This window comes from Dermacentor variabilis, chromosome 9, assembly GCF_050947875.1.
Source record: "Dermacentor variabilis isolate Ectoservices chromosome 9, ASM5094787v1, whole genome shotgun sequence".
Lineage (NCBI taxonomy): Eukaryota > Metazoa > Arthropoda > Arachnida > Ixodida > Ixodidae > Dermacentor > Dermacentor variabilis.
The window spans coordinates 92,944,057-92,971,990 of record NC_134576.1 but is presented as its reverse complement, the minus strand read 5'-3'; the positions used below and the strand labels follow the sequence as shown (position 1 = coordinate 92,971,990).

The 27,934-nt window shown below is 47.5% G+C and overlaps 1 protein-coding gene across 1 annotated transcript; it reads right to left on the bottom strand.

The window, feature by feature from the left end:
• Positions 1–17: 17 nt before the first annotated feature.
• Positions 18–27,907, bottom strand: LOC142557134 (putative serine carboxypeptidase CPVL). Its single transcript, XM_075668779.1, has 5 exons — positions 27,658–27,907; positions 10,531–10,708; positions 4,459–4,789; positions 2,236–2,722; positions 18–813 (listed from the first exon to the last, which is right to left on the bottom strand). The coding sequence occupies exons 1-5, from the start codon at positions 27,741–27,743 to the stop codon at positions 456–458; spliced, it is 1,440 nt and encodes a 479-aa protein (XP_075524894.1). The 5' UTR covers positions 27,744–27,907; the 3' UTR covers positions 18–455.
• Positions 27,908–27,934: the final 27 nt, after the last annotated feature.

The following is a 27,934-nucleotide window of genomic DNA, read 5'->3' as shown; positions in this document are numbered from 1 at the left end:
ACACATCACAACCAATGCTTCCTGCTTGACATATCTCTTTTTTATTTTCACTGCCATTTTTATTCGCAGATCATCGTTTGCGGACATCACTTATAATGCAGCAATCTGTGTCGACGCTGTGTTCCTCCCAGCTGTTCTTCATAAACGGCCAATCGCTTTGTTTCTTCTCAAGGTTGGACCCCTCGTCCCGTTCCAAAAGCATCGAAAATGACGTGGCATAAAAGGCTATTCAGATAAAAGAACGAGATAAAAAATCGTATCATTAGCATTACAATTGAGTAGTTATGGCTCTATTTCGAAGTAAGCAGTGGTCGCGACGAGCAAACAGACACAGGCGGTCGTTTCCACACTGCGTACTGCTGTTCGCTAGGTGGAAACTTCGTTAAAGTGTAGAGCTAAGATTTAACGAACACATCACGAGATCGCATTAGTGCCTTATCCTTTGTGAGCATAGCCTATGTTTTCTCTTGGGACTTTGCTTCATCATCGTGCGTCCCCCACGCTGTCGCGTTATCCTCAATGAAATTCAACATCATCCTATTGGCCACTTCCGGTTCGTCGACGGCCGTGTAGTGTCCCGCTCGGAAGATGACCACGTCCGTCATGCTTCCCACCCTCACGAGGAGACCGGAAACGGAATGACACGTGGGGTACGCCTTCCAGTGAAGCGGCTGTGCTTTCCGGAACTCCTCGGCACCAGTCCAATTCAGGGACCGGAAGTATTCCTGCAGGTTCCGCGACGGGAAGAGCGTGTCCATCTGACCCGTGTAGAAGAGCACCTTGTACGACTGCAGCAGTTCCTCTATCTCGGCGCTGGTGGAACGAAATAGAAAAAGATTTCGTTCAAGAGAAAGCGCACTTGATTAAACTGGTGGTAGGGATAATGTCACAAAAATAATAAATGTAAACGCCATTGTAGCTATGCAAGCTAGTCTAGAGGCGCTGATTAAAATTTAATCTCATGATTTGCGAATTCACCTGCAGGAATTCGTAAATGGCATAATCTACAACAAAGTAATTATTAGAAGTTAATGCGTGTTTTAGTGATTGTTAATTAGTCGATTATGCATTTGGATTTCACGTGCAAGCGCCAATTTTGTAATCCATGTCAATGACTAGGATTATGCTATCTGCCTCAGGGGAGATTAAAAAATTTTGCACACACACACACACACACGCGCACGCGCACGCGCACGCGCACGCACACGCACGCGCACACACACACACACACACACACACACACACACACACACACACACACACACACACACACACACACACACACACACACACACACACACACACACACACACACACACACACACACACACACAAACGCGCGCGCGTTCTACTCGCTGTCTACTAGCAAAACATGGAATTTCTCTCGTGGCAATGCGCTGTACATCTTGTTAAATAATACAAAAGAAGGTCAATGATATTTCTGTGCGCATGAGGTTCGTTAAACTATGGGCTGTTTCACATGCAGTGACAGAAACGAAGAAAGAAAAATCACTGCTGCCGCACGTGTTGCAGATTTTTTTTTTGTTGAACGTCGTCTCACGCATTGGCCATGGCACGGGTTCTGTCAGAGCGCCACCCATGGTTGCCCCTTGCTCGCAAGGAAGTCACGCCTGCTTCGCTCTAATAAAAACAGCACAAGAAACTGTGAGAATTTCGCGTTTTAATATATGTTATTGAAGGTAACTTAAGTATCAAAGTTTTGCAGTCTTTAAAAGTGTTTTTTTAGGACTGCGTAGTCCGCATGTGCTGTGAATGTAACATCGCACAAAGTAAGATAGCCGTCGGCCGCGTCTGGAGGCAGTCCCATTTTGGTGGCGTTTGCTGTCGCAGCGCCAACAATCTCTCCGATCGCTATGACTGCGCGATGGCGCGACCCACTTGGCGTAACCCACCACCCGCAACCTCTTCCTTCATTCTAGCTTTCTGCCACTGTTGCCGTGCGCCACTCTCAGTATGGTTTCACGTAAGTTCCACGAAGTGCAACACGTTAATGTCGTTTCACACTCGTTCCGCCAACTAAGCGCACCATTCCGGCCAAAGTGTTCTTATTCGCTTAGTCGAACTTACGTATAGAAGGAGACTAAGACTGGGGGCACTCGCGAGAATCGTTTGAGCGACGAAAAAACGCTGTGTCGCCAACTGAAAATCGGGGCACGCGAAACAGCTTACAGTTTTCATCGGCGCGACGGAGGAGTTAACGGGACCGAGGCGCACCTGATGTCGGTCAGGTAGTCGTTTTTCAGGCTCGTCGACACCCTGCCCTCGGCCTTCATGAACTCGACGTCCCTGCCGATGTGCACCGCTCTCTTGAACTCGTCGCTCTGCACGTACTTCTCGTACTTCAACATGTTGAGGGGCTTCTCGGAGTAGAGCGCGCTCGCCTGGTTGTTGAAGCCCGTGAGCCTCTGGAACAGCGTGGGCTTCTTCTCCGACGTGAAGATGGTCTTGCGGAGCCGGAGCAGAGCGGCCAGCTTGCCTATCAAGGTCCTCGCCCTGCGTCTCATGTCGGCGAAGTTCTCGGCGAGGCTCTTCCGCCCCTTCTTGGTGATCAGCGACATCTCGTAGAGGAACTCGGACGAGTCGGCCACCCTCATGAGGCGCCCGAGGAAGCCGGCGCCGAGGATCACGCCTCGAAGTTGCAGTGGGACGTGCGGTTCCTTGCCGGCGTGGATGGCGTGGGAGACGCCGACGGCGAACCTGGCTGCGGGAACGAAAGAGAAAAGACGTAATCTCGTCGAGAGAAGTTTTTACTTATTTTTTTTGTCTACCCTCCAAGATTTCGCATGGGCTGCTGGGTTGCTCAATACCTCGAAGGAAATATTCGTGGATATACAAAGGTTGTATTTACGCCTAATGAAAGTGCCGGCAAACGAGGCTTATATAACCTCTCTATGCGGACCATGCATGCGCACCTCGTATTCTACGTATAACGAAATATCTCCCTGCATAAAACGGGAACACACAGTGTCGGCTTACAGGTTTCTGTAAAGTTCGTTGATCTGTTAATGGAATTCTGAATTATGTTTCACGGATTCCTCGATTTACTTGATTTCCTTTGATTTAGCCTTGCGGCCCTTCTAGGCCAATCTTCCACAATGGGCATGTCCCATGACGATTCCTACATAAAAGTGGAACGTAATTTGTCGGTTCAAAGGTTGTCTGTAAAGGCCACCGATTTTTAAATAGAATAGCGAACTATATATATCGTAGATTCTTTGATTCACTTTACATTCTTTAACTTGGCCCTTCGGTTTGTGTCACTGGGACTATGTCCTTTCTTCAACAATCCTCCAGAATGGGTAGATCCTACTGTCGCACAAGAGGTACAGAATCGCTAAATGTCGCTTGATAAGTGTCGTACTTTTCATTGCATGAACGTGCCATCACCATTATTCCTTGAACCAACGCCATGGCTCACCTTCGCCCTTGCGACATCGCTGCGCATGCGTCTCACACTCTGCATGCGCATGATTTGGAGTTTGCATTTTGGCATAACTCGTTAGCCTCGTAGGTCATAAGCATAAAAGAAACTGCACTCGTCGTCGCTAGTTGCATTTTGTTTTCATTTGAGGAGCGGCACATCGTAAGTGTGGCACACACCCACTGATTCAAGCTGGCGTAAAAGAGGTTCATGGAAGAGCGGCGCACACCCGCTGAAACATACCCTATGGCCCAAATTGGCGTGAAAGGGATTAGATACAGACAAACATATGGACGCGAGCTGCGTGACGATCCGCTCCCCCCCTGCCCTCCCCCCGCTCTCGCTAAAAAAAAAGGAACAAAGAAATCCCTACAGCATCAGAATACAAAACTATACCAAAGAAATCTGGCAGTTTCGCCTGAAGTCGGAGCACTGAAGCTGTATCAATGTTTAGGGTTGCGTTGAAGGGTTCTCAGGACACTGGCACGACGAGGAGCACCGTCAGCCGAGTTTCAAGCGTCGCATCCCAATGGTGCACAAGATGAGAACGACGGAAGGCTGTCGGTGTTTCACAGCACTCATTAAAAATATACAGCTTCACCCGAGGGCAAAATATTGAAAGCAACATCACAATTCGATGCTTCACCTCTGCCGCAGGTCTGCCTGGCATTGCACTATCTCTGGGATCGGCCCACGTATGGGGAGTTTTTTGCTTACCACGCCAACAACGACGCGAAAATTTCCTTGGTTGGTGGAGGTATACAGCTTCGCTGTGAAAAACGAAAAAAAAGGCCTGTGTCTTGTGCATTGGGGGCACCTTAACGATCCCCTGGTGGCCGATATTAATCCGCGCCCCCCACTACGACTTGCCTCACAATCAACCTCGTGGTTTTGGCTCGTAAAATCTCCGGATTCAAACCTGAAACTCAGCAGCGCAACACCATAGCTGCTGAGGTACCGCAACAGGTTTAGCGTTGTAGGGCGGCTTTTAGAGTAGATATAGATGAAGCCCTCACCGCCGTAAGACTCTCCTCCCACGTAGAACGTTCGGTTCTTGTACTCGGGAAACATCATGAGGAACTGGTCGAGGAACTTGAGCACGCCGCTGGCGACGTCGTCCAGGTTATTGGCGTATCCCAGCGATAGCTTGGTGAAGCTGTAGCCAGCACCTGGCGGCTGGTCCAGGTAGACGACGTTCACGTGCCTCTGGAGGGAGTTATGTCTTTGGAAAAGGCGCCCGTTGTCGTCGATGCCGAGGGGTCCAATCTCGAGGAACTCGCCGAATAGGGACGACAGTCCCGGACCACCTTGAAGCCAAAGAAGAAGCGGGTAGGCATCCGGGTTTTTCTGTAACTCAAAAAAAACATAGCTTGGCGTTTGAATAATGAATGAATGAATGAATGAATGAATGAATGAATGAACAACGAATCAGCAAATGCATTTATAGTCGATAGATTTATAAGAGGAAGAGGTCAAACACCCCGATCAGTCGATGACGGTGTGCTGAAACCCGCTAGGTGAAGGTAATGCCATGTAGGCATTACATGGGAAGCTTGCGTGACCAGCTCGCAATAATTATATTTCAGTAAGATGTTTTGGGGGGATAGTTGGGGCATTTCCCTTAATGTGATTGCAGGATTGATTCGGTAGTTAGCGCTCGTTCTAGCCGTTTTCTCCTGTATAGGTTGTGTTTATTTGTGACATCATGAGAACAAGAATATTCGAATGCATCATTGCATGAAATTATTACTTCTGTACATTGATCATTCATATATTCAATGGAGCAATCAATCAATATGTTAAAAAATTTTTTTACTCCAAGTCAAAGTACCAATTTCTGCGCGACAGGATAACAGCTTCCAGGCACTACGGTCTTTCAACAATGCTGCGTGGTAGAATTAAACGCAAAGAATATAGATGCAAATTTTCAGACGCAGTAACGCTGGTCGGCGCAAGCGTAACAATTAAGTCCTACGCACGCCATGATGTCACTGAGCGCCAACATCACCTGTTTTAATGCGAAACGTTAAAGAAAGTCGCACTTTCGCCCGAAAGGCGAAGCGTCGATTGCGATGGCAAAATAGTGGACAGCTATACGGACTGTGGATAGTAGTTTTATCGGCTGTATGCACTTGTAAATATAGGCGTACTAAACAAGTTAACAACAATGTTGTCACGCGCGCAGTAGCACACAAGAGCACGTCTCACTCGATGACCGTGGAAACTCGCTGTCAAAACACTGCATTGAGGAATCGCGGCTGCGAGAGAATTTACTTTCGTGCTGCGTCTCGCATCCCCCCCCCCCCCCCAACGCGATCTAAGCCGCGAAAACACAGCGCACGGTGGACTCTGTCCCCGTCGCAGATGGCTTTCAAGATACAGCGGCCCCGGGCGGCCGCGCGCAACAGCTCGGCCCACTCGGAGTAGAGCACGCCTCCTTCCCCCACCGCCTCCCCAACTCCTTACCATCTCCCCGGAGCCTTGCGCGTGACGGAATACGGTGCCGGTCCTCTGCGCTTTCCTCCCTTGAGTGCGCAAGATTGAGCCGCAATCGCCGGCTCACCCTCGCACGCTTTCACTCGCACATACAGCATACGGTGCGCGGAGACGATTTTATCGCCCTTGGACCTACTACGGAACCTCACGGCGACGGCGACAGCGACAGCGGAAATTCGCCTGCATTGTGCACATAATTGCTACCGCAATAAAAGCCGGGCGGTTACGTGACAAAACCACGATATAATTGTGAGGCAAGCCATAGTGGGAGACTCCACCTTAATTTCGACTGCCCGGGTTTCTTTAACGTACACCCAATGCACGGTACACGGGAGTCTTTACATTTTCCCCCTGTCGAGATGCGACCGCCGCGACCGGGATTTTATTCTGCGCCTTCGGGCTTAGCAGCGCCACTGTAAAGTCCGAGGACCTCGTTGTACGGTAGACCATGGCTTCCAAGTGCGGTGAAGGACAATACGTCCGAAGAGCCGAGAGCAGCGCGTCATATGTCGCCGTTCATTCTAGCAAGAAGACGAAGAACTCTCGTGCCACGCGCCTTCTATCGCTGCACTTGGTTCTCTTTTCTTTTTGCGCGAGCTGTTGCTTTGATTTTGTTAAGAGTCACTACGCCACCGCGGCGGATAAAGCGAAACTTCCTTTGGCCAGCTCACTGCTGCTTCATGTTCGCCGGTCGGTCAATATCTCGCTGTAGGTATTCGTGGATACGCATATCAGCACAGGCCTGTACATGTAAGTACTACATGTTGATCGTAAAAGTAGGGCGAGTCAGTGCACCTCTGCTTCACGTAATAAAACCGTGTATCGCGACATAGAACCCGTTGATGTATTCTAGCGTCGTAAGTGTTTAAAAAGCGCACATAATCGCATGAAGTTTAACGGCACGCTTATTTTTCTTACTGAAAAGGGTTACCCTATCTTTAAAAACTACGCGTGTGCCGTCGTATACGCCCGTCTAACACACAATTTTTATCAGCGAAGCAATGCCAGTGAGAACACTTTTGCTTGACCTTTTCAAGCGATAAATTGGTACATGAAACCGATAAGTATTTTGTAGGTTCCTAGGCATCCATAAAGTGCGCGAACTTCTCAATGAAACAAAGGTTGATTTTCAATTATTTTCTTTTTATTCTTAAATACTTTTTATATTTGGGTACCCGCATTTTTGAGCCACTTGGTATGGGCCTGTGCCACACAGAAATTGCCTGAGAGTACTCGATGAATTGGAATAAAAGAAGTACACTTGTACGTGTCGCACTTAGTATAAAACATTTCATTATAACTACGTTTCTGAGTTGTCATACAGATAGGAAAGAAAAAACTCCTGAAAATTCTCGTCTACGTGTTTTTTTCTGTATTCGAATTTATCCGTAAACTCGAAATACTCGTGGATGGTTTTGTTCCCCGGACTTATGCTAGCGCATTTCGATGCCAACACAGCAAGGCATCTTCAAAAAAAAAAAAAAAAAAAAAAAAGAAGGCACACATTAAAGCGCAACAAACCGGATTGGATATAGAATAACATGATCAAAACAAGTTTTCTTACTGAGGAAGTGTTCGCTTGACGCAGGTAGATGGGAAGTAGAATGAGCACGCAGGCAGAGGGCTACCCGCAATGTTACACTTTCCCATTCCGCGGCATTGCAGGCAATTTTGTCTTTGTCAGAACACACTATGAACGCGCGCCGAGCTCTCCTGCACCTCTCCTGGCACAAGGCTACCGAGCTTCTATACTGCACCTCCTGTGTGCCTGAACGCTCTTTGCTCTCTGAAGCCAGGAGACGCTAGGGAGCTTCGGTGAGGAAGTCGATCGTCTGCTTGACATCCTTTAGGAGGAAAAGCGATCTGACGCAGTTGGTTCTTTTAGGAGATACTGCTACAGAGTGTTTGAGAAGTGGAACCGTTGTGTTGAAAGGGCCATTTCCAGCGAACTGCAGCACAACATCGATTCATTTGCAAATAGTTCGTGCTCCAACCTTTCCCTGTTACCTAAATAAGGTGGTAACTACAGAAATAAAATTATAAGCGCGTAATTTTGTACGTTTTCACTCGACTATTATAGTGGAACGGTGAAAGCCTAATTCGTTATTGAACTGAATGAATGCTTTCTTTGCTGTAAATATTTACTGTCAAGCTTCACTTCAGTTGGCGTCGAAGTTTCATGAATAAAACGCGCTCAGCAGTGAAATGAACTCTGCCGCGGACTTTTGAAGAGAACTGCTGAGGCTCCGTTCACTTTGTCCATGTCTGTTGCGCATCTCATCGCTTCCGCCGACGAAAAGGCTCTTCAATCTTCAAGAACAGCAGAAGCTCCGGAGGTATCAAGTACGACGCAATATTGAAAACGTCGCATGACGACGACTTTGTTTGCTTCTGTGATTGACTAGCGGAGCAACACAATGCCGCGTGGTCCGTGTGCCTTGGTTGCCAACTACTGTCTTCTTTAAGTTGTATCCTACTGTAGCGATAGTGATTCTAGTACCAGTTGCCCAAAAAAGTTTTTTTAGTACTCACAGTGTATTCACGTATTAGAAAACAGTGGCCTAAATTATGGAAGAAAAATAAAACAGATTTTGAAGCATGTAACTGTATCGTAACGCCAACCCCACCGAAAAATCATTTCTTAAAAATCAACTATGATGAGTACCCTCCGGATTTGATAAGAAATAAACTTCAAAACGGCAGAAACCTAAATATAGCTACTTCACGAAGGTTTTCCTTGTACAGGGTGATTTTACAGGTACAACAGATAAAAAAAAATTCCTGTGGTAGTTAGCATAATTCTAGCCCTTAATCTAAATCACTTGATGAGGCGGCCATTACCGTTGCGCGAAATTATATGCTTTATTAAATAATTAGTAGAATTACGCTAAATAACATTCTTATTAATGATTTTCCTGCTCATCTTCCACTCAACGAATTGTAAACGATGAGTTCTCAAGGTATATCCACTTAGAACGTTTTCTCAGGACACCGCCAGTTTCAAGATTATAAATTTTAAACTGTATCACGAACTGTATTGGCGTTCCAGTTACTTCTGTGCTTCATCGTATAAAACAGTCGTTTTCATAAAAATGTAAGTGGAACAACAGTGCAATTCTACCGCAACTTCGACGGCCCATATCTCGAAACCAGCGCTATCTTCAGAATTCGTTCCATGTCTATACGCCTTGCAAACTCGCTAGCTATAATTCGTGGATTGAAATATGCGCGTAAAGCAATACTTAGACAAGTTAATTAGCGTAATTATGCTAACTATTCAATTAACCATGTAGATTTCTAGAAAAATAATGGCACCTCACTGAGTTAAATAAATTACTTCAACTGTTAAAATCGTGCAATTTACCACAGACATTTTTTTTAATTTGGTGCAGCTAAATCTACCTTACATAGGTTCCAACATATGCATTGAATCTGAATAATTTTTTGTTGTTGTTCTGTCCACGAAAAATGGAACATTTCTTGGGGAAGGGTGGTATTGGTCGCGCAAATTACGATGCATGTTACAGCAGAATAAGAGCCAGTTCAGACAAACAGATACAAACGTAAAAAAAATCCAGTTTAATACATTTTAGAGCGTCGCTCTTAGGCGCCTGCTCTCTAGTCTAGCGTTGGCCTCGGCGACAGCGTAACGGGCAGAACGAAAGTCACCGAAGAATGAAAAAAAGAGAGCGAACTCTGAGCGTAGCAGAGGATGAAAGACGGCGATAGCGAAGAGAGCGCGAGGAGGAAAGCGGAGCAGGAGGGCACGGCGGAAGCATGAGAATGGAAGCGGAGGAGGAGGAGGAGGAGAGGATGGCGAAAGCGTGAGGGGGAAATCGGAGTGCCGCACGAGACGTGCTCCACGGCGGCGACCCGGTACGAGAAGGCCCCATAGTAGCTTGCGCGTCACCCGGTCGCGATAACATCATTATATGGAAACCATATATAGAAACGGAACGCTGGCGTGGGCTTCGCACTTACTGCGCATGCGCTACTTCGCCTGTGCCGCCACCGCTATAGAATGCGTTCCGCGCAAGCCCCGCGTTCCCGGGTTCACGCTTTCTTCCTCAGCAATGAGCGACGCAATCGGTAGAGGCCCTTTGTCTGCCGCTACTGATAAACGAGCTGCCCGAGCAGAGGCTCAGCACCGCCGCCGAGAGGACCCTGCCGTTCAGATTGAAAGTCCTTGCTGGAATATATTGCGAATTCAAAGCATCTAAACAGCTGCGCTCAAAATTTGGCATTACGGAGTATCGTAATAGTCGGCGAGTATTTTCTTCTCCAAAGTTCCCCTGCTTTGCTGTTACCTTATCAGTAAAGGCACTTGCAGAAAGGTAACCTCGTTCAAATCCGATGTTCACGCGCGTTCATGGTGGTTACGAAGGTCCAGACACATCTTTTGGCGCAGATTCTGTTGCTTTGCCTTTGTTTATATACCCATATGCAGTATAGAAATATGAAAACGCCAAGTGACTGGCTTCAAAGTTGAGGTATATTTGTCATTGAGGGTCGAACCGAAGTTAGTCAAGGGTGCATGCTGTCGCGAGGAAAGGAGAACGGACCACAGGTGGTTACCGTATCAATATACGCACCAGGGCGCGAATGTGGAGAAAGAAGAGGTTGCTCTTTTTCCACCTGTCGACGGTGATGTAGCCAGAGTGTGTCTCTGCCCCGATGTAGTGCTCGAACAACTTCACTCGGCTCAAGTTCCTGGCTATGTCGATCTGGCCCGCTTCGATGTACGGCGTCAGATAGAGTGACTCGTAGTTCCTGAAATATAATCAACAGGCCTCATGATCTACTCACAACATATTTAATGCGAAGCTTTCTTTACCTATTCTCGCGGTTTTCGCAGGCTGCCTGGCTATTGCGTTGGTCGTTATATCACCAGATATACTTTTTGGACGTATATGTAAAGGTTATATGAAACTACCCACGAAATGGCTTTTCCAGGCCAAATTGTAGGCTGACCAAGTATGGCCACCTCGGTTTTTTGCATAACAAGAAAATTACTTTTTACGTAGAACTTGAACACATCATGTCGGCTTACATGCATCTCTATCACACACCAACTTGTTAAATTAATTGCGAATTATAGTTACCGCATTTCTCGAATTACTTGATTTTGTTCGATTTAACCGCTCGATGTGTGTCACTGGGTAGTCGCGCGATCCTCCAGATTAGGCATGTCCCACTGTGACGCAAGAGGTGCAGAATCTCTAAATGTTGCTTAATACGCGTGATGTTTTTCTGTCTGTACACCTGTCATCCCCATTCTTCCCTCGACGAGCGTCATATGCCTTCGTCGTCCTTGTGATATCGCTCCTTATACGTCTCACACTGTGTAACCGCCTGATTTGTTGCATGTGTTTTCGCATATTTCGCGAGCTATTTGGTGCACAGATATAAACGTGGCATAACGATGTTGTTTCGTCATTTGTGAACAACATCTGAAACATTTGAAGAGATTACTCGCTGCGTAGCACAAAAATAAATAAAATCGTACACATCGCCGTTAGTTGTAAATCATTTCCTTGCCCACTTCACAAAAGCCTCGCTTCACGCAGATTGCATTATGTTCGTTGCATTTGCGTATTTTTGAATTTACGGGCGCGTAATCGAAAACTATTACTTTGGGAAATCGAATCGTTTGTACCAATTCATTCGTACCGGATTCGAGGGTTCGCGATTCAAACTTGTCGAGTATTCATTTTGTTCAAGTACTGCAAGTGCCAGGAGCACTTGTTGCAGCCTACAGGGAGAAATACAAGTGCATGATGATAATTCTTCGACTGATTCTGCTACGGGAGAAACGCGTCTGTAGCGTTTCTCCCGTTTCGTTGATGAATGAATTCTTGAGTGAATGCTCACTTCGGCACAAGAGCTTCCAGTCGTTAACTAAGCATAACTCGCCTGAGGCAGCCTGCGAACTTGGCATCTTGATTTAGGCACAACACTTTCGTTATTTCGCCACTTTCACCACGTTTGGATTGCTCTTAAACATTGCGCTAGGTACTGCTTTCTTTTCAAACAATGCATATTGCGCTTACCTCCCTTCAATGAGCACTGCTATCTACAACGTGCATTTCGTGACGTGCTGCTCATTTGTTTTATTATTGTCATTGTAATCGTGCACCAGGTACAATCGCTGTTCCTTTGTTTTTAACTACGAGCTTCGCAGTTGACGTGACATTCACGTGTTAACGGCATTCGATGTATAAAATAACGTTAATTAACATCTTTCTGCGAAACGGATTAAAATTTCTTATATTTAATTTTGCTTAAAAATGGGAAATATTTGACATTCCACTGGATATTAGCAGATAATTTTTCTCCAATATTCTTGTTTGACTCTATTTGAAAACTTCACTATTCCAGCACCCCAATCATCCCTCGCCTCCACAGGTAGATAAACAGATATAAACACATGAATGCATGGATGGATGCATACATATATAGAGATTCTCTTCTTTGCACCAGCGCAGCCACAGATATGTCACCTTGACAAAAAGGGAAACGCGCGTTATGTACTCGCGGAGAAATCTTTTATGTGCTGCCGTGGTCAAATATTCGGAGGACTTAAATACCAAATGTCTGAATCGAATGCTTCGATTCGAGATGACAGTAAGTGTTCGAAACTTCCAAGGTTCACGCTCTCTTCATTTCTCTTTTTAAAAAGCTCACGAGGATTGAGAGAGGAAATTAAGCGAAAAGCGAATGCATTTCATTACACAAATTGGGCATGGATAACTGGAAACTATGTGCTAGTTTCCGGATTTCAGGATTTCAGTTTCAGGATTTCAGGCCATACGTAGACACGACTACGTCATTGTTTCATTTCAGCACCGCAATTGCGATGTGCTATAAGGTAATGAGCAAAATATTTAATAAGGTAAACTTAGGTAATTACCAAATCGAATTTCGCTTTTTTTTTTTCAGGAAATGCATCCGCCTTTTCAAGAATGTTAATCTGAAAGACGAAATGAAGCTTTATGCGACATGGGTTTCTTTCTATATATATATACCCAGAATAAATAGAATACCAGGCAATGTAACCTCCTTCAATGTGATCTCCTTCAGCGTTTTACGACATGTGGCTAGTATTTATTAACATTTTTTTTATTTGCGCTGAGGATTCGCGATGATATTGAATTCGTTTGGTTCGTCACAGCTTTCAGGTGGATTGTATTATCTCCGATGACGTTCACATTAAACATACCGCAAAGCAGTTTCAGGGCTGGATTGCACGGCTATTGTTTTCGCTTGCGACAACGAGCGTCAACGCTGAGGCCGAACTGATTGATAGGAGGCCGACAAACTTTGGAATTCTTCGTGAATCTTTCAAATTTAGCAAATCTCAAACTTTCTTCCGTTCGCCATCATTGATTGTTCTTTCATTCAGTTTCTACATATCTAATGTGCCTACAGAGCGTACAGTACGATAATTTAGTTTTTCATAAATAATGTCGCATTGTTAAAACTATCACCGATCCCACAAATTTACTGGTAGGTAATGCAGTAGCCGGTCTGGTCGCTCAGCGACTATGGCATTATGCTGTTGAACGGAGTCCTGGTTGCGGCGGCCGCTTTTGATTTAATATGCAATTAAATATAGGTACACAAACGTTTGAGTACTCTGGCTGGGTAGAAATGCAAAAAAAGAACACTCGGCTAGCCAGATTTGTATGCGTGTAAAAAACAGCAGGCAGGCCAAATTATACCGCGTTCGTCCTCTACCACCTCTCTCTTAGTCCTTGTGTTGCTTTGGCGCTGTTAAATCAATCAATCAATCAATCAATCAATCAATCAATCAATCAATCAATCAATCAATCAATCAATCAATCAATCAATCAATCAATCAATCAATCTTGTTTTTGTAATATATATACATGCCTACGTCACCCCTAAGTCATAAATGCAGGGGTTTCGTTGAAGCCTAAGGGGGAGAGAGAGAGAAATTTATTTACAGAAAGGCAGAGAGGTCGGCCTGAGCTATAACTTGCTCTGGCCTGCTACTCTACTCTGGGGAAAAGGGACGGGGAGGGAAAGGGCTGATGAATGATGATGGTATAAGGAAGAGATGCGTATATACAAATTCACAGAGTTGTGGTATCTCTAAAGGCGTGCGTCCAGCCCAGTGGCTTGGAGAAAAGCTACAGCGGCTCTTGTGACCAGGGCTGCGCTGGTTGCATTAGGCCAAGGACCTAAAAGAAACTCGTCCGAAAGCGGTCTCTCATGGATGTTTGCTATGGAAGAGACAAGTTGCTGTCGTTCTTGCGCGTACGCGGGACACACGCAAAATATATGTTCAAGTGTTTCTGGCACCTCACAGCATTCACAGTTTGGGCTAGTATCACTGGCACCTATCATATTTCTATAACGGTTGGTGAATGCGACACCAAGGCGAATCCGGTGCACCATGCTCGTGTGGTTTCTATTGAACTTTTGAGGCATACGAAATCGCATTTCTTGGTCCCATTTGTGTAATCGCTTGTGTCGTCGATCAGGTTGGGCCCAGTGTTCCAACGTAGAGTTGTGGTTTACGCGACGAAGTAGGGCGTTTGTGTCTGTTCGTGAGAACGGAATGCGTACTTCACAAGCATTATCTAAAGCAGTTTTTGCTTCAGCGTCTGCCTGTTCGTTCCCTATCACGCCACAGTGTGACGGTATCCACTGAAAGGTGACATTGTGGCCATTTCTAGTTGCGTGGTCGAGATACTCTGTAATTTCTATAGCCATAGAATGATACGGGCCCCGTCTGAGGACACAGTCAATCGTTTGCAGAGCTGGCTTGCAATCGCAGAATATCGTCCATGCGTGAGGACGCTCCTCGGAGAGAAATCGAAGTGCTTCCCGGATAGCAACAAGTTCTGCGGCAGTTGATGTTGAGCTATGGTCTAGTTTAAACCGGCGAGCGATGATCATATGTGGAATGACGAAGGCTGCAGTGGAGGCATATGGTGTGACAGAGCCATCGGTATACACATGTACAGTATCTCCGTACTCTGTAGAAATGTGCAACAGGGTGAGTTGCCTGAGGCCAATAGATGGAACGAAAGACTTTTTAGTAATTCCAGGGATCTGCAATGTAACGACAGGTTTAGGCAGAACCCACGGGGGTGTTCTCGGAATACAGGCGGGAGAGAATCTCGACGGCAAAACACTCTGATGCCGCGATATAGTCATTGAAAAGCTGGAACCTGGGTGTGTGGTAGGGAGCGATGACAAAGGATGGTGCCTGTGTCGGGTCAACACGCGGAGGTACATTCGAAGAGGCTCGCAGAGCAAGTACACCCGAATAGGACAAGCACGAGCTTCCGCTATTGTTCCATTGGTTGACGTGCATCGTGGGAGGCCCAAACATGTGCGCAATGCCTGAGCTTGAATGCTCTCGAGCGCGCGCACACAACTAAGTCCCATGCTTGAGAGCGCCGGCATGCTGTACCGTATATACCCTACGAATAGAGCTCGGTACAATTGGAGTAATGACGACTCCGAGGGGCCCCATCTTGTTGCTGCCACGACGCGAAGGACGTGAACAAAAGTCTTCAGCTTTGACTTCAGTGCGGCGACGTGTCTTGACCAAGATAATCCCCGGTCTATGACTAAGCCAAGGAATCTGTGGTGTGTAACCGTAGGTATCGCTACGCCGTCAACAATGATCGGATACCTGGTCATTCGTTTTCGCGTGAACGTAATCACAGAACATTTTTCAGTTGAGAGTCGGAGGCCTTGACGCCGAAGATACTTAGCTGTGATTGTCACTGCACGTTGAAGCCTAGCACGCATTTGGGGACGGGTGGCTCCAGATGCCCATATGCATATGTCGTCGGCATATGTGTTAATCTTTACCGTGCTAGGAAGTTCGGATGCAAGGCCAATCAATGCAACATTGAAAAGAGTTGGACTGAGAACTCCCCCTTGTGGAACACCTCGATGTATATGGTACTGTCCGGTGTCGCCATCACTTGTCGACATATACACCGTGCGGCCACTGAGGTAGCTAACAATCCATGTATATAGTCGGCCACCGATGTCTAAATCTTCCAGTGCATCAAGGATTGCATAATGTAGTACATTGTCGTATGCACCCTTAATATCCAGAAAGACAGCTCCAACTAACCGACGTCGACTTCTTTCTTGTTCAACAGTGGAGACCAAGTCGATAACTCCGTCAATCGAAGAACGGCCTCTTCTAAATCCGTGCATAAAATCAGGAAAGCAATTATTTCTCTCTAGAAACCATTCCAGTCTTGACAAAACCATTCTTTCCATTACTTTGCCGACGCAACTGGCTAAGGCGATCGGTCTGTAGGAGGAAAGCTCGTTGGGGCACTTTCCCGGTTTAAGCAGCGCTACAACGCGACTGCATTTCCAACCATCTGGAACATTTCCTTTCTCCCACGTCGTATTATAAAAAGACAGGAGAAGACGCCGTGATTCGGTGCCAAGATGGCAGAGTGCAGCGTACGTGATTCCGTCTGGTCCTGGTGCCGAGGAGCGTCGAGAAACTGAAAGCGCAGCGTCAAGCTCTTGCATCGTAAACGGTACTTCGAGCCGCTCATCAGGTGACGGGGGTGCGATGGTGACAAGGGATGAAGTCACTGCATTAGATGCGTCCACAATCAGTTTACAGTAGTCCTCTGCTACCTCCAATTCGGTCCGGCGTTGATGTAGAGCCACCGCATGGAATGGGTGTCTTTGTTGTGGAGTTGCCTGGAGACTTCGTATGACCCGCCATATCTTAGATAGAGGCTGTCTTGGATCTAGGGATCCACAGAAAGCCCTCCAACGCTGTCTGTCAAGCTTCTCCAGATGTCGAAGAACATGTCGTTGAGCTCGGCGACTGCTCGAAAGATCGGACGGTGACTTTGTTCTTCTGTATCGCCGTTCTGCGCGGCGATGGATCGCACGAAGGGCCTCATATTGTATGTCGACCGATGACCTGTGCCTCGGTATGCTGACTTCTCTAGTTTTGTCCCGCAGGGCAGAGGCAATGATGTCCTCTATTTCGGATGGAGATGTCATACTCTGACAGGCGGTGTCGACAGAGGTCTTAAATGCAATCCAGTCTGTTTGACGAATGCAACGTGAGGCTGAACGGCGAAACCAGCTAAAGTGAACGTAAGTGGGGAGGTGGTCGCTACCATGAGTCTCTAGATCCGTCGACCAGGATGCTGAAGACAGAAGGCTCCTTGATACAAACGTTAGGTCAAGACAACTGCTGTAGGACGTGCCACGAATAAATGTAGGAGACCCGTCATTGAGCACATTTAGTCCCCGACTACACATAAAGTCAGTCAAATATTTGCCACGAGAATTCATCGAAGTGCTACCCCACAGGGGATGGTGCGCGTTAAAGTCACCAATCACAATATGAGGGCCTTGCGATGCTTGCAGCAGAGACATCAGGTGCGAGCAATCGATCCTCGCTCTTGGGTGGATATATCCTCCAATCACTGTAACCGTGCGACATCTGTATTTTATGGTGAGGCATACGTAATCATTAGTAGTATGCGATGGGACGTCATGTCTGAAATACACCAGGTCGTGACGTATACAAACTAATACTTTGCTCGAGGTTTGGTCGTTACGAGACCACATCTGGACATAACCAGAAATACGGAAAGAAGAATCCATATTAGGTTCACAGATAACAATAACTGGAAATTGGTATTTAAATATCCGCTGTCGGAAATCCGACAAACGACCACGCAGACCGCGAGCATTCCATTGCATAACAAACGATTGACGCATCCGTTCTTCAAACATTATCGCCATACTTGCTTAGTGAAGAACCACTAGCAGTGGTTCCAAGACTTCAAGTAGCTGCACGGCAGCCTTGGCAGCCGGGGTATTTAGGCCGGAAAGAATCCTGCGCATGGAGCCCATCAAATTTTTCACCATACTCGTGACGTCAATGTCATCCATCTTTTCGTTTTCTTCAGTACGTGTAGGAGCGGTGCATAAGGGCGTTCCCACAGACCTTGACGGTAACGAGGGCCACTGAGTCTCCGATGTGGCTAGTGCCGATGATGGGTCGCCTTGCACTTTCGCGGCATACAAAGGCTTTGAGGCACGTGCTTCTTCATTCCTGAGACGAAGAGGGGGTGGATGTTGCACTTGAGCTGTCGTCCCTCCAACGCGAGGAGGGCTGCGATCCCGTTGATGTCGGTTTCGTGAACGACGTCTGCGGTGGCGGATAGCCCTTGCCGCTTCCCTGTGCGTGGAACGATCTCTACCCATCTTCTTCAGAATACCCATTTCCTTCCTGATCTTTGGGCACTCTTTTGACGTTGCGTCATGAGCACCAGAACAATTTGGACATTTCGCAGCAACGTTGCAATTGCCGTCTCCGTGAGGTCCACCACATCGTTTGCATGTTATTGCACCCTTGCAAACTGCGCTGACATGCCCAAGTTTCATGCACCTGTGACACTGTAAAAGCCTCGGCACGTAAGGACGTACCGGATGCCTCACATATCCAACCTTGACGTGTGTTGGCAAAGTTTCCGATTGGAACACTAATTTCACACATCGGGAACGTCCAAAACGGTGAAAGCTGAGCACAGGAGCTGACGATGATAGTAGTTTGGCCAGGTCAGTGTCTGTAATGTCAATGTCCACATCGTAGATGACGCCTGTCGTCGCTTCCTTGCCGTATGTGGGGAATGCGCGAACAGGGATGCTTCCCAACTGAGTGATGTTTTTCAGTGTCTCCAGTATGGTCGGTGTATTGACTTCCACCGAGAGGATGTTCTTTCGAGCGTTTATACGTATTTCTTCTACGTGACCATGGGCAGTTCGTTCAAAATATTCCGACAGGCTCTGCCTGTTCAGTGAGTTGAGGTTGTCTGTTGTCGTTGTCGGTACATATGCAATAGTGTATGATTGCTTGCCACTTGCCTTTTTCGTCGCCTGGCGACTGGTTGGTGATGTTCTTCGTATCTTTCTCTTCAGGCGTCGGCTTGACACCACGGTAAAATCGCTGTCCGAGCCCATCTCATCAGTAGAGGAGCCATCAGATGACTCAATCGGGACCATGCTGGGGTCGAAGCGGTCACTCACGTCACCGGCATAATGAACTGGCCGTTCAGGACAAAACTGCTGGGCGGGGTTTGGGTCCCCCATTGCAGAGGACGACGTCCCCCAGTTTTCTTGTCACTGATTGCAGAGATCACAGAAAATAAAATAGAAAATGCAGAGAGCTCGAAGCTGAAGCTGCTCGCTATGATCACTTCTTCTTCTTCTTCAAGCCTAAGGGGGGCATACTATTACAAAAGTAATACAAGTAGCATCAATCAAGCCTTAAACAGCCATAAATCAGTGTACAAGTCACGCAATATTAAGTTTTACTACGTATGTCGCGTTCAGGTCATACGTAGTATGACCTGAACTATTTCCTAGCGCTATTTCCTCGGCCAGTTCAGGTCATACTACGTATGACCTGAACTGGCCGAGGAAATAGCGCTTTCAGGATAAGCAAGACATGTAGACAACTGAAACGGGGTACCTCCAAAGAAATAATGCGTCGCTGTGGGGAGAATGTCAAGTGACGGAATCGGTAAGAGCTGCATACTGAATACCGTGAAAGAAACAATCTGTGTGCTCAAAAACACTCAGTTGAGTGAAGGGCTTTCCAGCTGTTCAGATGAGAGTGGGCGACTCGAGAAATGTGCTGCAAACACGAGATGACAGAAGCAGAATAGTGGTTTAGTCGCGACATTGCCTTGTTCTAAAAGGGGCAACATTCTCAACGCACGTGATACAACACCCGTAGAGAGTAGGCGGCTGAGAGAAAGACCCCATTAAAAAGGAATATTCGGCAATACTAGTTCTTTGACCAATTTATTGAGGAAGCATGCTATTGATTCATTGGAAGAGTACAAGGCAAATGACAACATGCTCTGCACCTCATCAGCACGTTAAGGGCACTTCGAACTAATTTGGCAGTACGAAAGGAGAAAAAGCACGTGATATCCTAGAACGTCCCTTCATTCGAAAACCTGTCTCGAGTAGTACCATAGGGTAATGATCCAGTACTGCTCAATCTAGTACCGTAGGGAATACTCACCTTTTAGCAGTGCTGGGGCTTAAAGCTGAACGGAGCGTTAACGAGATAGCGGTCGAGATTAGCAACAGAAGTTGACAGTATTGATACGAGTAGCATTCTTAGGATACTTCACGCACTTTCCGGTTTGTTTCAGTGTTCTAACAAATTTCCTGCCCAGCTTGGGTCTCTGCGTAGTCAATGGTGCAATGGGTGGAGCATCGGGCTACTGTGCTGAGGGAACCGTGCGCAAAACCAATCGATGGACTAACGTGGGTCAATGAGTACGTGAGAGCTGGTTTTCAATGAACCTTTTTCATGCCGATTAAGATCACTTCTCACAACTTCTTTGTTGTCATCTTGGATCACTGGATATATGTGTCGTGCTTCAATGAATCGCTTTCACGGCAACTCGTGTCAACGGGTATCTGCCGTTTTTCAATGGCAACAAAAAATCAATCCTTGAACATCTTTGTGCTGCTTGGCGGAATAAAACATGTGCCGTATACGGGTGCGACAGGTTCTACAAGCAAACCGAACGATGGCGTTCACTGCTCGAATGATTTCTCGAAGCCGACTTGCCTAATCAGTGACGTCAATGGATGCGGCTGATGTTTTCGCGTTGATGAATTCACCGAGTACACGGTGTGGGGTGTCGAAAATACTTTTTTTCCGTGTTTAGCGGGAGTTGCGTCCTGCGCTGGTAAGATTAAGCCGTGCGGCGAAGAAGCGTTGTCTTCAAGGCGTTGAGAGGTATCGTCGTCTGGCATGAAACAGAGGCATATCGCGAATGATGAATGCGTTCGAACGGTTGAGGGTGCCGATAACGCAGTCAAACTGAGCTCTCTGTGAGGTGACACGATTTCGCCGGAACAAGGAATTCGATGTCGACGGCCCAAGGAGCAGGGTCCGGAAACCAGAAATCCGGGAGCTTCACGGTGGCGACATCACAAGGAGGAAAGAGAAAAGAAGAAGGCAGGGAGGTTAACCAGAATAACGTCCGGTTGGCTACCCTACACCGGGGGAATGGGAAAGGGGAAAGCAAAGATCACAGGGAGAGAGAGGAGGGACGGAAAGAATGAAATTGTGGCAAGTTCGCTGACGCGTGCGGTTTTACAGAAATTGCCGTAATAGTCACAGGTGGTCGCACAAACCCGTCGTCCTTAAGAAACACAAAAGTGCCTTCACCGCTTTATGGGCCGACGGGCGATGGGGGCGGTGTTCCAGCAGCACCTGCACAGAAAGCGGCCGATTGTCCAGTTTTTGGAAAGCTTTGGCAAGTTCTTGTCGCTCTAGGGCATATCTTGGACAGTGGCACAGCAGGTGGTCGATGTTTTCTTCGGTGCCACAGACCTCGCATGCTGCACTGTCAGTCACCCCAATTAATGTAGAGTATGCCTCTGTGAAGGCCACTCCTAACCAAAGGCGACAGAGAAGCGTAGCTTCACGTCGAGGAAGTCCGGGTGGAGGTCAGAGGTGCAGGGAGGGGTTTAGTCGATGTAGTCGTGTAAGTCGTAAGTATTGCGAGTTCCACTCGGTCACTGTGAGGCTACGTGCCAGGTGTCGAAGCTGCCTTGCAGCGTCAGTCCTCGAAAGCGGAATCGGAATGCTGTGCTCTTCTTGATGAGCTGTGCGAGCAGCGTTATCGGCGGACTCATTGCCACTGATTCCACAGTGGCCAGGTACCCACTGAAAAACGACTTCGTGGCCTTTTTGTTGGACATCGTGGTGAAGTTTCACGACTTCGTATGTCAATTGGTCATGACATCCGTGTCGGAGAACTGACTGTGTGCACTGTAATGCCGGTTTTGAGTCACAGAACACAGCCCATTTTCTGGGTCTTTCCGAATCAATGAATTCCAGTGCTCGACGTAGGGCCGTTAGTTCTGCCGCCGTTGAGGTCGTGACATGCGATGTCCTGAACCGCAGTGTCATTCCTCGCGTTGGTATAACCACGGCACCACCAGAACTGCACGACGTAGTCGATCCGTCGGTATAGATGTGCACGTGGTTGCTGTACTTTTCATGCAGAAGAAGTAAGCTCAGCTGTTTTAGAGCAGGGGCCGGTAGACCTGTCTTCTTCTGTAGTCCTGGAATCGTTATCTCAACTTGTGGACGGCTCAAACACCACGGAGGAAACGCTGGCTTGGCCGCAGGTGCGTACCCTGAGGTAAACGACGCACGATGTGCACTGACAATACCGCTAAATGTCGAGCAGGGCCTTGCGGCAGTGAGGCTCGCCAAGTGGTGGGAAGGGGTCCTAGCATAATGCCTGAGATGCATACGCATTGTCTCAACGGCAATGTGCGTCGTGATCGGGTAATCCTGCGCTAGGGCAATGGTTTCAGCCGTTGATGCACTGCGTGGTAAGCCAAGACATATCTTAAGGGCTTGGGCTTGAATACTCTGAATCGTACGCAGGTTAGTCTTGCAGGTGTTGGATATTGCAGGCAGGCTGTATCGCAGGAATCCAATGAACAACGCCATGTACAACTGTAACATAGCGTGTATAGATGCTCCCCAACTTTTTCCTGCAAGGAACCTGAACAGGTGACAGATAGCAGTCAGCCGCTTTTTCACGTAATTGACGTGCGGAGTCCAAGACAGGTCTCTGTCAATTACGACTCCCAAGAACCTGTGGCTTCTGCTGTATGGTATAAGTTGTCCGTTAATAGATACGCCGTAACCAGACATTGGCTTCCTTGTGAATGCCACCATTGCGCACTTTCCGCATGAAATTTCAAGTCCTTGTTGACGAAGGTAGCAAGATGTCATTGTGGCTGCCTTCTGAAGCCGAGCACGAAGCTGAAGTCGTGTCACACCTGATGCCCAAATGCAGATGTCGTCCGCATAGATGGAAAGTCGTACGGTGCTTGGCAGGTTGTAAACTAATCCACTGAGGGTGAGATTGAAAAGAGTCGGGCTAAGCACTCCTCCTTGAGGGACTCCTCGGCTACCGTAATGCTCGGACGTCGGGCCATTTTCTGTGTGCATGTAGAATGGTCTCCTCTGTAAGTAGTTGCACACCCACATATACATCTTACCACCAAGTCCGACGGCTTCTAACGTGCTAAGGATGGCTTCATGGGTGACATTATCATAAGCTCCTTTAACGTCTAGAAACAGAGCAGCAGATAGTCGCTTACAGGCCTTTTGGTGTTGCACAAATGTTATCAAGTCAACAACGCTGTCTGTTGACGAACGGCCCCGTCTGAATCCGGCCATAGCTTGTGGATAGATTTCATAGTACTCTAAGTACCATTCCAGACGTGTTAAAACCATTCTTTCCATTGTTTTTCCGACACATCTGGCAAGTGCGATCGGACGGTATGAGGAAATGTCCAAAGGCGACTTGCCAGCTTTGAGAAGTGGAATGAGGCGAGTTGACTTCCACTCTTGCGGAACCGTACCCGTCTGCCAGGAGTCGTTGTATAGGAGCAAGAGTGCTTTCCGGGCTTGGTCTCCTAGGTTACACAGGGCACGGTATGTAATGCCGTCAGGTCCTGGCGCTGAAGAACGCCTGCACAAAGCCAGCGCAGCTTCCAGTTCTTCCATAGAAAAAGGGCATTCCATGCGGGGATCGCGTGAGAACAGTGGGTCGTCGAGCGTTCCCGTACCCGTTCCGTCGGAATTTGCCTCGCCAGCAATCTTTCTGCAGAAAGATTCAGCGACGTCAATATCTCTACATTGTAGATAAAGTGCCAAAGATTTAAACGGGTGGCGCTGACCAGAGGTTGTGCGAAGGCCACGAAGAGTCCTCCATATAAGCGACAAAGGTTTTCGCGGATCCAGGGACTCGCAAAAGGATGCCCATTGTCGCGAAGCCAGCTTGTTCATGTGACGCTGTATTTTCTTTTGTGTTCGTCTAGCCAATCTCAAATCATGATTTGACTTCGTGCGTCTATATCTTCGCTCCGCACGACGGCGAATGGCGCGAAGTTTTGCTAGTTCAATGTCGAAATGGGTGCGGGAAGAACTCCTCGAAAGCAGATGCGTGGTTGTTTGTATGGCATCCTTTATCGCGCCCTGTAGGTTATCAGAGGTGCCGTCACGACAACAGTCTTCCATTATTATTTTGTATTTAGGCCAATCGGTGCACTGGACGGTTCTGGAAGACTTGGAACTAGTCAAACCTTCGATCTGCAAATAGGTTGGGATGTGGTCGCTACCCCGTGTTTCTAAATCGGAAAACCAGTGCACTCTTCTCGAAAGCGACCGTGACACGAAGGTTAGGTCCAAGCAGCTGTTATACGCTGATCCACGCAGATAAGTGGGGCTACCATCATTTGACAAGCAAAATTCCCGTTCGGAAACAAAGGACACCAACGTTCTGCCTCTAGAGTTAACTTTGGAGCTTCCCCATAGGTAATGGTGGGCGTTAAAGTCACCAGTGAGCACCCACGGCTCTGGAGTCGATGTCAAAATTCCCCGTAGGCGCTCACAATCTAGACGGCTTGCTGGAGATATATAGGCTCCAAGAATTGTAAACGTGAGCTTTTTCTTCTTCACTGTTAAGCAAACGTATTGATTTGCTTCGTCAGGAGGCACTGGGTGATGTACATAAGTCAAGTCACGGCGTATAAACACAACAACCTTGCTGCACTCTCCGTAGGTAGAGGACATAAAGCACTCATACCCGGACAGTCTGATGGGAGCTGACAGGTTGGGCTCACAAATCACGATAATGGGGAACTGGTGCGTAAAGACAAAGTGTCTAAAGTCGGACATGCGTGACTTAAGCCCTCTGGCGTTCCACTGCAAGACAGATGCATGCTTGACCTCCTCTTGAAACGACGGCATCTCTCGTGCCATGGTTTTACCCTAGAGCCGCAAGCACCGGACTCAAGGTGTCCAGCACCTGCAGTGCGCTCTGTGCCGACGGGGTTTTCATGCTGCTCAGTAGAATGCGCATGGCGTCCATAAGTGACTTCAGCATCACTATGACTTGGCGATCCTCAGTCGTCGTCCCATCCGCGGTTCGTGACGTCATTGTGGGCGGCGCACTTTGGTGCGACTCCGAGGCAGGTTGTGCTCTTGGAAGTGTAGGCCACTCTTCAGGAGGTGAGCGTGTTGCCGCAGTCTTCGTTTTCGCAGTATCTGTTTTTGTGGAAGTCGGCGTTGATACGGTAGCCGCTTTGCCGGAAGATGGCGTATATCTTTCAGTAGACGTAACTCTTCGTGCTGCTCTTCGGGGCCGATGTCGTCGTCGCCTGAGAGTAGCGGCAGCCTCTTTGTGTGTTGAATGGTCCCGTACCATACGTTTGAGTACTGCTCGCTCGTTCCTCACCCGCGGGCAATCATTGGATGAGGCCTCATGAGTACCATGGCAGTTAGGGCACTTTAACACAGTTGCGCGGCAGGCATCTGCTGAATGGGATTCGGCACACCATGGGCACACTAGGTTATTCCTACAGACACCTTTTACGTGTCCCATCTTGCAGCATTTGTAGCATTGCAGGGGCTTCGGTATGTATGGGCGGACTGGATGGCGGACGTGGCCAACTTTGACATGGGAGGGAAGGCTGTCTCCATCAAACCACAGCTTCAGGCAACGGGTGTTGCCAAGTCTTGTGATGTGCGTGATAAGATTGCCTTCTGTAGTTGGCTTTATTAATATTGGTAAGTCGTCGGTTGGTATAGAAATATCAACATCATAAATGACGCCGATAGTCCCATTGCAGCCAGTAGGTATCATGGATCGCACCTGTACTTTGTCGATCTCCGTTACGTGCCGCAGGTTTTGCAGTGCACTACGGTGTAGAACATCTACTGCAAGGACATTCTTCCGTGCGTTTATTCTCACGTCATTTATCTCATTTGGCGCGACTCCCTCAAGAAACGCAGAAAGGACTTGCCTGTTTAGGAGTCGCAGATTTGACACTGGGTCCACAGGCATGAAGAGCATAGTGTGCGGCCAGCGCTGTGATGTTGTCTTCACGGTAGAGACACTTGGCGACGATGACCTCCGCAGTAGTCTTCTTTTTGTGGTTCGGCTCATGACACGCGTGAAACCGTCGTCCGACGAGTCGACGCTGTCCGAGTACAACTCGGTTGCCTCGCTGTCCGTGTCACTTGACGCATTTCCGCGTTTCCTGGACGCGACCGCACGTGATGGCTTGGCTCCAGGAAGGTCTTCGAGGGCTTCTTCGTCCATAGCCACAACACGGGAGCGGCAGCTCCCAGATTTTGGAAATAAACAAAGCGAGACAAAGGTACAAGCGTTCTATGATAGAAACACTTCCGGCGACATCACAAGGTGGTAGTGCTGCGGAGGAGGTGGTGTTGTCCTGTTGATATGGCATGACTTGCGCGCAGGATTGCGTGGATGCTGCAGCTGAATTGAGATGCGTGGAGCTGTGGTGTGGAAGGTTGTATTTCTGGAAACACCCGTGGTCACCACTCGTAAGAAATTGATCGACGGACCAAGTCACGGTACATTGACACAGGGTGTCTTTTTTTCAGCACATATTTCTTTTATAAAAAACCCATGAGCGCAGCGAACGCGGTGTTTTAACGTAGGAATCCCTAGGCAAGGTGGACATACTTTGGCACTGATGACGTAAGCTTCAGAAGAATATAATGCAAAAATCATGAATTCATTTTTTATTTGTACCTTGGGGCCACTGTCTGAATGGTAAATTTGTACGCCGCCGGCCACTTCTGTCAGCATCATCACTCGAGACTGTATACTGTAATAATGAGCTGATAATCGTAAATTCTGACAGTCCTTGTGCGCTCATAAATTGCGCTCATAGATTCTTCGCCCCCATTGTTGCAGGCGTGCTACGGTCTGCCACATTTTGTTTCAGGATACCAGCTGCAACACGTTGACGAACGACAGCTATTGTGAGACTCCAGAAGCCTGTTACCTGCCTGAAGTTGTCTCGCAGTAAACTGTTGCTCGTTATGCAAGGATAGCAGGATCGAATGCAAGTTTTTTTGCTCAAGGTAAAATTCGTCATCTTAAAGCTATTGTGATATTCTCGATTTTATAAAACCTAAAACCATGCTCCCGCTTTTTAGACAGTGTACATGTAATCACAGAAAACCACAATGCAAAATATATTGTGGGATCTTCAGAAATTTTTATGAAGACTTCATTCTATGCGAGATTTGTTCGCTTTGTTATTAACATGTCTTAGGTCCGAACAGGTCTTAGGTCCGACAGTCCGAACCCTGCCTATATTGGCATTTTAGGGTGGCATAGGGCCCTTTTAAAAATGCGCATAGAAGTTGAAGTTATATTTCCATGTAGGGTATATTCTAAGAAACCCTATGGGCATGAGTGTACGGTAACGAAGAGGGATCCATATTTTTACAAAGACTTAACAATTGGCAATCGCTTTACCGTGGTGCTGAGAAAGGCTTTTCCAGACCTTTCTTTGTTCCAGGCCTGTTCAACTACTTATCATCAATGACATAAGTTTAGCTTTAAATATTTCTAGAGGAGGTAAATCAGAGACCTGTTCGCGTTGTTGAAGAACGTAAATTCTATTGTGGTATGGAAAAAAGAATCCCATTAAGAAAAGTAAAAAAAGAAAGCCCAGCTAAGGAAGTGAAGAGATTGGGAGTAAATATTACGTGACATTCGAACATGCACATGTTGCCCATGACGTCCTCAAAATTCTTCCCACTCGAGAAGTCAAATTTACGCGGTGCGAATACTTACTCGTCATCTGTGCTCCTTCCGCTGTCTGCCCTCGAAATCAAAGTTGCCGCAAGGCCTACGGTCGCAAGGACGTGAAACTTCCCCATCGCTGCTTCCGAGAAGTCAGTAACGGACCCGCTTGCTCCGTGTAGTCAGCTCATTCGGAGCCCCCGTTTTCGACGATTTCTTTCGGACAGGATGCGCTGGTTGCGCTGAAACATGAAGACCAGACGACAGAAGCACCTGTTAGGAGCTCCAATGGAACTCGCCAGAGCCCACGGCTGCTGTTTTTCTCGAG

Coding starts and splice junctions, on each gene's coding strand:
- LOC142557134 (XM_075668779.1), bottom strand. CDS start 27,743: ATGGGGAAGTTTCACGTCCTTGCGACCGTAGGCCTTGCGGCAACTTTG. Junction 2,723..4,458: donor GGGAGGAGAGTCTTACGGCG/GTGAGGGCTTCA, acceptor TCGTTCCCGCAG/CCAGGTTCGCCGTCGGCGTC. Junction 814..2,235: donor GACTACCTGACCGACATCAG/GTGCGCCTCGGT, acceptor TCGTTCCACCAG/CGCCGAGATAGAGGAACTGC.